This window comes from Rattus norvegicus, chromosome 1, assembly GCF_021556685.1.
Source record: "Rattus norvegicus strain SHRSP/BbbUtx chromosome 1, alternate assembly SHRSP_T2T, whole genome shotgun sequence".
NCBI classification, from domain to species: Eukaryota; Metazoa; Chordata; class Mammalia; order Rodentia; family Muridae; genus Rattus; species Rattus norvegicus.
Genome location: NC_141534.1, coordinates 99130573 through 99142956, shown reverse-complemented (window position 1 = coordinate 99142956; position 12384 = coordinate 99130573). Strand labels below are relative to the sequence as shown.

General features: G+C 44.5%; 1 protein-coding gene across 2 annotated transcripts in view; it reads left to right on the top strand.

Annotated features, from left to right (window-relative positions):
• Gpatch1 (G patch domain containing 1) overlaps nt 1-11907 on the top strand; it is a 48817-nt gene extending 36910 nt beyond the window's left edge. Inside the window, 4 exon segments of one of the 2 annotated variants that reach the window (NM_001106246.1) lie at nt 412-519; nt 1205-1302; nt 3354-3502; nt 11626-11907. In NM_001106246.1, the coding sequence (NP_001099716.1) occupies nt 412-519; nt 1205-1302; nt 3354-3502; nt 11626-11656 (386 nt within the window). In that variant the 3' untranslated portion in view covers nt 11657-11907. 2 annotated transcript variants of the gene reach the window in all.
• The last annotated feature ends 477 nt before the right edge of the window (nt 11908-12384 follow it).

Genomic DNA, 12384 nt, shown 5'->3' with positions numbered 1-12384 from the left:
TCCTTTATTTTCACTATTTCTTCTGATGATAGCATATTTTGAGTGAGGTTTTGGGGTAGGCCACAGTCTCTCTCCCTGTTGGTAGCTTGTATCTTCTCCTATGGGCCTTCTTCCAGTGAGCTCCTCAGCTTCCATTCAAATAATTTGGAGTGCAGGCCTCTGACTGGCTGTCTATGGTGGCCTCCTGTTGACAACCTGCCATGCACTTGGTTCTGTGTGGCCTAATGTAGCTGACCTCCCACCCCAGTGTCCTCAGGCAGAGGTGGCCTCCACCATGTCCTCCACCGTGTGCTCTGCATGGGCTGCTTCAGCAGACTGAAGGAAGTGTACTATTCAGTGGTAAAAGACACCAAGACTTAAGTGCATTAGCACCGGGCAGATGAATGGAATTAATACTTGGGTGTTTTTCAGCTGCTGAGCAGGAGCCTGGTGAGCCTGCAACCCCCTTCCCCATCCAAAAGGTACAGATCGATGAACGGGAAGAGTTCGGGCCTCGGCTGCCTCCTGTCTTCTGCCCCAGTGAGTCCAGTGCACACATCCACATGTGCCATTCCTGCAAAGGAACAGCCCATCAAATGTCCCTCCCACCCATCTACCAGATTCCTCGCCATTGAGTGTTCACAGTGTTTCTGATTGCAGTCAGTTCCTTTGGCTATAGGCACAGGCTACCCCTCTTCCCCAGCGTCTTTAGCCACGCTTCTGTTCAGGGGCTGTATATGAATGTTCCCCATGAAGGTATTTAGCCTGGTTTTGGCTGTGGCTTTGAAAGCCAGGGTAACAAATATGACATGGCCCAGTCAGATAAGTGCATGTGATGCTGTTGCCCACCATGCTGCTTCCTGCAGTATTCCACCTGTGCTGGCTTGGCCGCTTAGCTCAACTTTTAGAGAATCCAGCAAGCCCGTCTCCCTCAGCTTTGGCTCATGGATCTTTGGTTCCAGGTTGGTGTTAGTGGCTAAAGTACTCTGGCTTATTTGTGCCTATTTTCCAGAATGCCCTGACATCCATAAAGTAGCGAACAGTAACTTGGTGTATGGGTTACTTACGGGATTGGATTTACAAGAGGTAGCATTAGGAGAAGCTTTGGGGAGGTGACATTTTGAGATATCAGACTGTCAGTAAGGTTAGAGTGGCAGGACTCCCTGAATGGATAGTCTTCCTTTCTCCCTGCTGCTCAAAGCATTTATCACACCTTCCTCCCCAGACGTTCGACAGAAACTCGAGATACCTCACAAAGAGAAACCCAAGAAAAGCAAAGAAAGACACAGGAGCAAGAAGGAACACAGAAGGAAGAGAGAGAAGGTGAGTGTCTCCCTCTAGTGTAGAGAAGTGTGGGGACGTCATGAGAAGCCCCAGTGAGAGGTGCTCCTGGCTGGGAAGCTGGACATGGCCCCTCAGTGGCTTGATAGAATTGTCACGTCCACTGCCAGCTCCCTTTGCTTTCTTTTAGAGAGCAAAGATGGAAAGAAAGATAGAAAAGAAAAAAGAAAAGAAATTTGTGTCCAATCAGGCATGGTGACACATACCTGTAATTCTCTGCATGAGTGGCTCAGTGGTTAAGCACCCTGGCAGCCTTGGTTTCTGTCACCTGGCTTACAGCTGTCTACACCTCCAGCTCCAGGAGATCTGACGCCCACTTCTGGCTTCCACAGGCACTGTGCACAAGTCACACACAGGCAGAACACCCATACACGTAAATATAAAGAAAAGCCGTAAAGGATCTGAGGTACCTTAAACTAAACATTAGACATTAAATAATAAAACCGTCCACATCCACCTCAGTACTCCCATAGACCTTAGGGAAAGAAGCCTGAGACAAAGACTCCCACAGTAGGTGACTTTTCTTGTCATCCATGTGTTCTTTATGGCTTCTAGCCTGCGGTCTGGCCGTAGTTAGTGGCAGTGCCTATGCGTCCCTGCCTGGCTAGGATCGGAGTCAGTAAGAAGCCGCAGAAGGATGCACAGCCAGTGTTGGAAAAGCAGACCGGTGTGTTCTTATTCCTGCGCATCAGCAGCCCACTGCCACTGCCACTCTCTCCCCTCTGCCTGGACAAGTCAGATTCCTAGGAGGATAGGGGCTGAGAGTCACCATGAGGTCCTGCCATCATCTGTGTAGCCCTTTGTTGTTGACATGTTGGGGATACCAGCATGTATATGGTTTAATGTGTCACAGCTGTTAGCTCTGGGTATCACCATTAGGGCAAAGCATACTTTAAAGGAGAATCATATTTTATTTTTTAAGTTTTAAAAGAAAAAAATTGTTTCTTAACAGCTCTAGCATCCAAATACATGCTTGGTGTAGGTATTTTTTAATCTTTCTTTTCAGCCCAGGTTATTATATGTGACAAAGTTCTAACTTTGTAGTTTCCCAGCCTTTCTCAGGCAAATTCCAAGTATTTTACTGCTGAGTAATCTGCCAACACTTCACTAGAGGATTCTAGGCAGGAGCTCTACCACTGAGCCACGCCCTCAGCCCCTCACTGAGGGATTCTAGGCAGGGGCTCTATCACTGAGCCACACCCCCAGCCTCTCACTGGGGGATTCTTGGCAGGGGCTCTACCACTGAGCCACACCCCCAGCCCCCTCACTGAGGGATTCTAGGCAGGGGCTCTACCACTGAACCATGCCCTCAGCCCCTCCCTGGGGGATTCTAGGCAGTGGCTCTACCACTGAGCCACACCTCCAGCCCTTCACTGGGGATTCTAGGTAGGTGCTCTACCACTGAGCCACACCCCCAGCCCCTCACTGGGGGATTCTAGGCAGGGACTCTACCACTGAGCCACGCCCCCAGACCCTCACTGAGGGATTCTAGGCAGGGGTTCTACCACTGAACCACACCCCCAGACCCTCACTGGGAGGTTCTAGGCAGGTGCTCTACCAATAAGTTATACCTCGTGCTCCTGGGTTAGAAGTGTGTGTGTGTGTGTTCAATTGTGTATATATAGGTCAAGCATCATATTAAATCATTCACCTTTTTGTGTTTTTTTTTTCCAGGTTTTTGTTTTCTTGAGACAGAGTCTCTCAGTATTGCCCTGGCTATCCTAGAATTCACTCTGTAGGCCAGGTGTCCTTGAACTCACAGAGATCCACTTGCCTCTGTGTCCTGAGTGCTGTAGTACATGCTACCACGCCCGGCACCTCCACCTTATTTTTTGAACCTGTAGCTTGTTGCTGCTGGGATGGAGCAATACACACACACCTGCTTTTTACATATGGAACTTGGTCAGCAAGAACCTTACTATCTGAGCTACTCCCCAGCCCTTGTTCAGCTCCATTCCATCGAGTCAGCAAGGAAAGCATCTATTGTTTCTCTCTCGCTTCCTAACCTTCATTTCTATTTCCTTTTTTCCTAGAAAAAGAAACATAAGAAACACAAACACAAAAGTAAGCAAAAGAATAAGAAATCAGAAAAAAATAGCAGTTCTGAGAGTACAGATAGCAGTGACAGTGGGAGTGATGCAGGAGGGTCCACAGAGCTGTCCCCGCAGGAGCTGCTTCGAAGGTAAGCCCTGGGGATGGGGAGGTGGGAGGGAGCCTGGCAGAGCTATCCCCCAGGAGCTGTGGGGAGGTGGCACTCACCTCTTACCCTAGCTCTTTGGAGGCTGAGGCAGAAGGATCTCAAGTTTGAGGACAATATGGGCCACATGGTATGATATTGCGTCTCAAAAACCCAAAGTGGGGTTGGAATAGAAATAGAAAACTTCAGACCCAGCAGAAAGAGCTCCCCTTTCCATATTAACCTCCTCAATCAGTCTCCTATTAACTTTTAACTTTTAAGACTTCTGTACAGACACACACACACACACACACACACACACACACACACACACACAGACATATGTAACTGTAACTTTTATTTACCAGATGTAATTGTTATATCAGAGGCTTACTGTTGAATAAGCTTACTCTATTTCTTTCTGAACTCTGGCTGGCTGGTTCAACTTAGCTGTTCTGACCCAACCTCCTCTCCAAGCTGACTGACTCAAACTGCCTTCTTTTGGCTTCTAACTGAATTGCTCTTCTTGGCATCATACTAATTTTGGCAATCTGTGTTGTTGTAAAAATATAAAAAATTTAAAAAAGCATGGCTGTCTTTTACCTCACTAGGTTCAGCACCACAGTGCCCCAAGATGTCTGCTGGATATCTTAGTTCTCAATCACCAAAGCGTCTCAGAGACTCTGCACCATCCCCTATCACACTGCTGAAGGCCTCTCTCTGAGCCTGGCAGCAATCTCTACCTATCTAGCTCCCAAGACAGCTTTTCATGCCAGAAACACACATCCCAACTCCGAGGTGACCCAGACCAGCGGCCCCACACTCCATTACACTTAAATCTACACATGAAAGAACACAATACAATAACCTTTGGCCCAGTTGATAAGATGTAATTGCCCACCTAAACCTACAAAGCCCAATACACATCCATCCCTTAAGAACATTTGTAACAACCTATAAAGGTACAGTGTGGAATCTTTTTTTTTTTTTTTCAGAGCTGGGGACCGAACCCAGGACCTTGCGCTTCCTAGGCAAGCGCTCTACCATTGAGCCAAATCCCCAACCCCTACAGTGTGGAATCTTAACGTCACCTGCCATAGTGTCCTGCCACCGCTTCTCTCCCTGTCCCTCCTGTCTCTTCCTCCTTTCTGTTCTAGTCTCCTTCTCTTTCTTCAAACTTCTCTCCCGCCCATCCTTCCTTCTCCTCCCATGACAGGCTTCCTTCTATCCTGTACCTGCCCCTCACCTGTATTTTACAAATTCAATGGGGAGAAGGTTCTGGTGAAGTCACCTGAGTCCTGAGTATGTGACTGGGCAGTTGTACTTGGGGCAGTGGAATTAGCATCAAAATACAGATAACTCCAGGGCAAACCACAACATTTCCCCCTTTTTGTCCAGTTAAGAGACCTTTTCACTTATATATAAATTGAGTACAATTATTACCATTCTACAATTTATAAATATATGATACCCAGTTCATTGCTATATCAGTTAAACAGAACATTTAGTTATCCATTCCAGCTTAAAAAAGGCTTAAAATCTATATTATATCTTGGCTAGCTTATATACTATCTGATAACTATCCAATAAAATATGTATTTCCAGAGTTAAACAGCCTGATAGGCTATAAAACTATAATCAGTCTTCAACCCCATCAGAAATCTGAGAATGACCAAATATCTATACACATAGGAAGCCTAACATGGCTTGCAGAACTGAGAGGTTGTAGAGACAAATCTCCACACAGTCACCTGTTAGCAACATGTGAGCTCGTCTTCAGCCTTCTGGCCCAATATCTATTGACAGACTCTTGAAATGCAGATTTTTGAAGGACTGATCACCCTGTCTGGGCAGAGCTTATCAGTCAACTCTTCTGCATAATTTGTCCTTTTCTGGACAGCATTAGTCTGCAGATGAAGCAGGCAGTTTTGTCCAGTGACTGCCTAGCCACAAAGTATTGCCTCATCTGGAGGTAGAGATGTTCAAATTCTTCCTTAAATCCGCCAAAGGGGAACTGTTAGGAGCAGGTATATCTCAATAAAAGATAAATAACTTTAAATCTCAAATTTTGTGGATTTCTGATGTTTTTGAAAACCATCTATCTATATAAGACAATCTGGACTGTTGTCTTTAAATCTTAATATTATCTTGAAAGTACTCTCACAAAGTCAGAGCCATGAATTTGCTATTTGGCCCTTAACTCACATATATAATCAACTCAGAAGTTTGTAATGACATCAATAGAAGGACTGGCTCTAAACCTTGTACTTTTAAACTTTTTTGACAAATAAATTCTATACCAAAGCAAAGATATAATTTTAGATTAGTTACCAAATGAGATTATGACTGTATAACTCAATCTAGCTGATTCCTCCCTGTTAAATTACAACCAATTTTTTTTTCTTTTTTTCGGAGCTGGGGAGTGAACTACCACTGAGCTAAATCCCCAACCCCTATAACCAATTTTAAATTCCTCATAAAAACAACTTTAGAATAACCACTTTTAGCACCCCAAAAGTCCAGGGAATTGGGGCGACAACTTCTCCATAACTTCTTCAAGCTGTACATGGGTGTTGAGATATCCTTGGGGGTAGGGGGTAGGAAGAATGAAGCAAATGCTGTAGCCAATGTGTCCTGACTGGACCCAGCTGAAAAGTCCTTGAGACCAGGAATCCAAGTAGGCAGGCAAGTTCTGTAAAATACAACTCTCAAGATGAAAGTTTAGAATCGAGGTATTTTTTTGTTTGAGTCTCTTGAATCTAATTTTTCAGGTGGTCTCCCTCTATCAAATCTGATCAGTATGACTCTGTGAGGTTTCCAGAGCCTAATCACACTTTTTAAAAACACAAAGACAAAGTCTTTCTCCCAAAATACTGTGTTCCTTAGTCTGAAACCAGAAAAGCTCGTATCTTGCACTCTCTCCCAGAGTAATAATATAACCATAAAACCAAAGTCACACCCACTATGAAGATTAAACAATTTTTACAAAAGGAAGTAAGCTAAACAATGAGCCTGATAGGCTTTTGTACTCTGTGATATCAGGAAATGAACCCCAAATTCCCATGGAGCCCACGTTAAGAGAATCCAAGCTAACTGTTGTGGTAAATATCAAAAGTAACCCCCTCGCTAGCTGGCATCAACGAGCCATATGGCCTTTAGCAGGGTAATTCATAAAACAAACTAAACACCTTCTATCAATTCTAATACCAATAAGCAATTTATCAAACCAGGATTTTCACCCAAAATATATCCATTTGTCAAGCTCTCTACCTGGAGCCACAGATTTTTCTTTAACCTTAATAACTTGTAAATACCTTCTATCAATTCCAATATCAATAAGCAACTTAAAATTAGAACTTTCACCCAAAATGTATCCATCTGTTAAGCTCTCTACCCGGAGCCACAGAATTTTATTTAACCTTCTATAATATAAGCTTCCATAATATATGTCTGCATTCTTTAAGCTTCTATAATATATGTCTGCATTCACTCCATCTGGTGTTACAAACATTTATCACAACTCTCTACTTGGAGTTAGTGACTAATTTTTCCCTATCTAAGTTCTGAACCGTGGGTGAAAATCCCCACGTGACTCAGGTAATCTCTTTACTCTCTTGTTTCTAAAAACAAACTCAATCACCTTCTAATAATACCTGTCATTAAGAAGTAGCTTGTCGGGGCTGGGGATTTAGCTCAGTGGTAGAGCCCTTACCTAGGAAGCGCAAGGCCCTGGGTTCGGTCCCCAGCTCCGAAAAAAAAAGAACCAAAAAAAAAAAAAAAGAAGTAGCTTGTCTAACTAGGATTTCAACCCAAAATTCCCGTGGAGCCCACGTTAGAAGGAATATGAGTATCCTGAAAGACTTTCTAAACATCTTTCTTTAAAAAGCAGCTTTTAATCTCTAACTCTCTGATCAGCTATTACTTATCATACAGCAGGGGACCTACAGCCTGCCAGCCTAGGCTACTTCCCTGTTTCTTTGCTTAAATCCTGCCCTTGAGCTATCACTTGACAACATGGCGCTGGCCTCCTCTTAGAAAATAAAAACTGTCTCTCAATTCTTAGGATTACTAGTGGATTCTTGCCCATAAGGTTGGTTTGCCATCTGTTGTTGTAAAAATATAAAAAATTTAAAAAGTACGGTTGTCTTTTATCCCCACTAGGTCCAGCACCTCAGTGCCCCAAGATATCTGCTAGATATCTCATGTGGCAGAAACACATCCCAACTCCTCAGCAGTGGCCTGGTGTCTCCAGTTGCCGCACACTTTCACAAACTCAAACTGTCACATAAAAGAACACATAACACAATAACCTTAGATCCAATTGGTAAGATATAATTGCCCACCTAAACATACAAAGCCCAGTACCATCCATTGCTTAAGAACTTTAATAACAACCTGTAAATCTTTTTTTTTATATATATATTTTTTTTCTTCTTCTTTTTTTCGGAGCTGGGGACCGAACCCAGGGCCTTGTGCTTGCTAGGCAAGCACTCTACCACTGAGCTAAATCCCCAACCCCTCACAGAGAGGAATCTTAACATCACCTGCCATGGCTTCTCTCCCTCTCCTTCCTGTCTCTTCTTTTCCGTTTCAGTCTCCTCCTTTTCCTTCAAACTCTTCTCCCGCCCATCCTTCCTTCTCCTCCAATGACCGGCCTCCTTCTATCCTGTACCTGCCCCTCACCTGTATTTTACAAATTCAAAGGGGAGAAAGTTCTGGTGAAGTCACCTGAGTCCTGAGTACTTGGCTAGGCAGCTGTCCTTGGGGCAGTGGAATTAGCATCAAAATACAGATAACTCCAGGGCAAACCACAACAAATCTGTCCTACCCTTCTGGTTTCTTCTTGTTCACTGGTTCATTTTGTTTTCACCTGTGTCTAGCTTGTTCTCCTGCCACCTGTCTCTGTACAACTGTCCTGTTAAAACTGCCCCTCTCTTTCCTGTCTGTTCTCTTGAGAGTTGGGTGTATCCTATCTCTGACTCATTCAGTCAAATCTTGCTCCAATTAGTCTCTTTGTCAGTTCCTCAATTAGACATCACCATCAAACATGGCTGCTTCCTTCCCTCTAATTTTACCTATACTGTTTGGGATTAAAGGTGTGTACTAAGGCTATGTCTGCTTTCCAGTCAGATCACATAGACCTAGAAGGTCTTTGGATATGATCTCTTGTCAGAGTAGCCATGCTCCTAGATTAAAGTTCTTTTATATACACATGCACATGCATGCCCATATACACATACACACATACATGCACACACAGTCATATCCACACATGTAATCATATGTATATATAATCTTATAAACACAGCTATATATAAAAGCAATCATATATACACACAATCATATATACATGTAATTATATATGCATACATGCACACGGATTATCATATAAACACATACTCATAAAAACACATAATCATACACACATGTAATCATATATACATGTAATTATTTATACACATTATATACACATTGATGTGCCTATTTAATATATATTTCAGGATTGGTTGATTTGTTTGCCTGCACACACACACACACACACACACACACACACACACACACACACACACACACACAAAGTATGTCATATGCATATAGTGCCCACAGGGGCCAGGAGGGATGTTGGATCTCTTGGAGCTAAGTTACAGTGGTTGTGAGCTGCTATACCAGCACCGTGACCTGAGTCTACATCTTCTGTGAGATTGGCAAGTGCTCCTATCTGTCCTAACTGCTGAGCCATCTCTCCAGCCTCCTCCCACACTCCCCTTCAGAGTCTAGCATGCATGGCGTCCAGTTCAGTTCCCAGTGGAGTCCTGTCCCCTTCTGAGTGCTCACAAGCACAGTTCGTACTGTCCTGCCTCTGTCCACACCCCCACAGAATGGACTATAAAGCTCTACAGCCTTCTAGGTTTTCTCTATTTTGCAGCTCTTAACTTTTCCACATTTTTCCCACAAACCAGTTCTAAAGACCATGAACTCCATGGTTAAGAGCCCTGCTCCTTGGTAGCAGTTTTTTTTTTGTTTGTTTGTTTGTTTGGGTTTTTTTGTTTTTTGTTTTTTTTCCGGAGCTGGGGACCGAACCCAGGGCTTTGCACTTGCTAGGCAAGCGCTCTACCACTGAGCTAAATCCCCAACACTTTTTTTTGTTTTTGTTTGTTTGTTTGTTTGTTTGTTTTTGTGCTGCTGTGATAAAATAACTGACAGGCAGCAGACTGAGGAAGGAAGGGCTTATTTTGCTAAGTCTGGTGGTACTGTAGTCCGTCCCAGGGGCTGGCTGGTGATCAGTGTCCGGGAATGTATTAGAGCAGACAGAAAGCAGGCAGGTAGCTGGTGCTGATTGACATGTAAAACAAGTTAAACATGAAAAGTTTGGTGGCACCTGCCTATCCATAATCCCAGCACCTGAGAGCTGGAGTCAGGAGGATCAGGAGTTCAAAGTCTTCCTGACCTACATCCCAAATTTGAGGTCAGCCTGAGCTACATGAAATCTCATCTCAACAAACAAACAAACAAACAAACAAACAAACAAACAAAAACAAGGACAAGACCGAAGAGGCAATGTATGTGGTGAGCACCGCTGGTGCTGGAGACGCATGCTTAGGTCTTTAGATAGCGGCTAATGCACCATGTTCTCATCACCAGAACGAATACCCAAGACAACCACTTGTAATGGGAGACGTCACCTTTGGGCTCTCAGCTTTAGAGGGTCCAGTCCTCACTCAGTCGTCCCTGTTGAGTTGGTTCTGGGCTGAGGCTGCGCATTGTGCTGGGAAGAGGCTGGGGTCCTACTGTCTGCTTCAGTCCTAAGACTTGCCACTGTGTCCCACCAGAGAACAACTCGTGAAAGCTGCTTTACCCCTACTGTATGGATTCTGGAGATCAGACTCAGGTCATCGAGATTGGGGGCAAGTGCTCTTTGCCTTCTGAGCCATCTTGCCACCTTTGTTCTGTTTAAACACAGTATCTCACTATTTAGCCCAGGCTGGCCTTGAGTTCACAATCCTTCGTCAGCCCTCGGAGTACTAGGATTATCAGAGTGCACAACCGTGCCACCCAGCTCCTGTTAAGTTTTCATCTTATTTAAAGAAGTCATGTTTAATTTAGTTGTGTGTGCTTTTTCCCTTATTGCATGTGCAATAAGGAAAAAATAAGGATTAAGTCCAGAGCCTCCTGCATGCACGCGGTGCCACTGAGCTTGCTCCTCAAGCCCTGATGGAATCTTGTTACATGAGCTCTCAGTGCTTGGCTATGGAGATGCTTCTGTGTTACCTAGGCAACAGTCGCTGGCTGGTCCTTGGCTGTGCACTGTTCTTTATGCGAGTGAAGCATGGAGTGTTGTCTGTTCTGTCTTGGTTTTCTCCCTAGAGTGAAGCCCCACTCAGAGTCCAGCAGCCGTGCACCTCCTTTGCATTCAACTCGGCCCTTTTTTCTTCCTTTTTATGATAAGGTCTTGTTGTCTAGCCCACTCTGGCCTGGAGCTTGTGATCTTCCTGTCTTAGCCAACCTCCCACCCCCACCCCATGCTGGGATGACAGGTGAGCACCTCCTTAATTGGATTAAGAAGTTGAAATTTCAGACTGATAACTCAAAAACGTTGGGCCTTGAAGTGAGCAGTTTTTGTTCCTTTCCAAAAGTCATGTGACGGATGAGCTCGTGAAACTGGCATCAGGAGTTGCTGTTAGCAGTGGAACCTTGTGTGAGGTGTGAGCTGCGGGTCTCTGTAAGCCCTGGAAACAACTGGGAAGAGTGTAAAATAAGGAGCAAGGAGCAGAGAGATGGGTCAACAGCACGGCTCTTACAGAGGACCAGTTTTTGTTCCCAGCACTCACAGCAAGCAGCTCCCTCCTACCTACATCTCCAGTCTCAGGGGCTACTGTGCCCTCCTGACCCTGAGAACACTCACACACAGACACACGCATGTGTGTGCAATGTAAAGATGGTTATAGTAAATCTTAACAAATAAAATAAGGATCGAGGGCCGGAGTGGTGACTCACGCTTGTAACCCTAGCACTTGGGAAGCTGAGGCCAGCCTGGGCTAAGGGCTGGGGACGTCGCACCGTGGAGGTATTTGGTTTTCAGTTCGTGTTTCATTTCCTTTTCTCCCCCTCTCTCCTGTTTTCTTCTGCAGACTGAAGTGTCTCCCCCTAAGAAGGCAGTGATGGAGCCCTTCCCTGGCCTGTCTCAGTCTGGAGGCTCCTCCGCGATGGAAGTCCGTTGATTTCCCAGTTCATACATTGTGCAAATGTATTTATATGTAAATTCCTTCTGTAAAATAATCTTTTAAACCTTGACATTTCAAAGGCTGCCTGAAAGGTTGCAGAAATTGATTTCTATTTTTAACCTCAGTTCATGTTAGAGGGATAAAAGACTGAACAGTTTAATTAAAGTGACTTTTTTTAAAAAAAAATATGTGCTTCTTGATTTCTTTTGCAATGTGCTGGAGACTTTAAAAAGGAGAGAAGATCGAAGGCTCTTCTCTGGTTCCTGTCAAGATAGACGAGTCCAGTAAGGATAGCTGGGACTTGGCAGAGGAGGGGAAGGAGGAGCTTGCCCATCCCCCTCCTTGGGAGAAGCATCCTCCTGCTCCAGCAGGGCTGTGTGCACCACAGCCTGGGTCCCACAAAATGCAGAGCTGGGCGGGGGTGAGTGGTAAAAACTTACTGAGCCAGGCACTGATGTCATCCCAGCACCTTGGTGGAGGTGGGGTGGGGACCAATGTGCAGGGAACTTTATACAATGAGAAAGACTTCACAAGAAGCAAGATGATCGTGCTTTGTTTAACCACCCAGATGGGTGAACCCTCTGTATGCCACAGTTATTTTATCTAGTCTTTTCTTCTGCCTGTAACTATCATTGTTATGAATTGTAATGAATTTTTCCTGTCAAC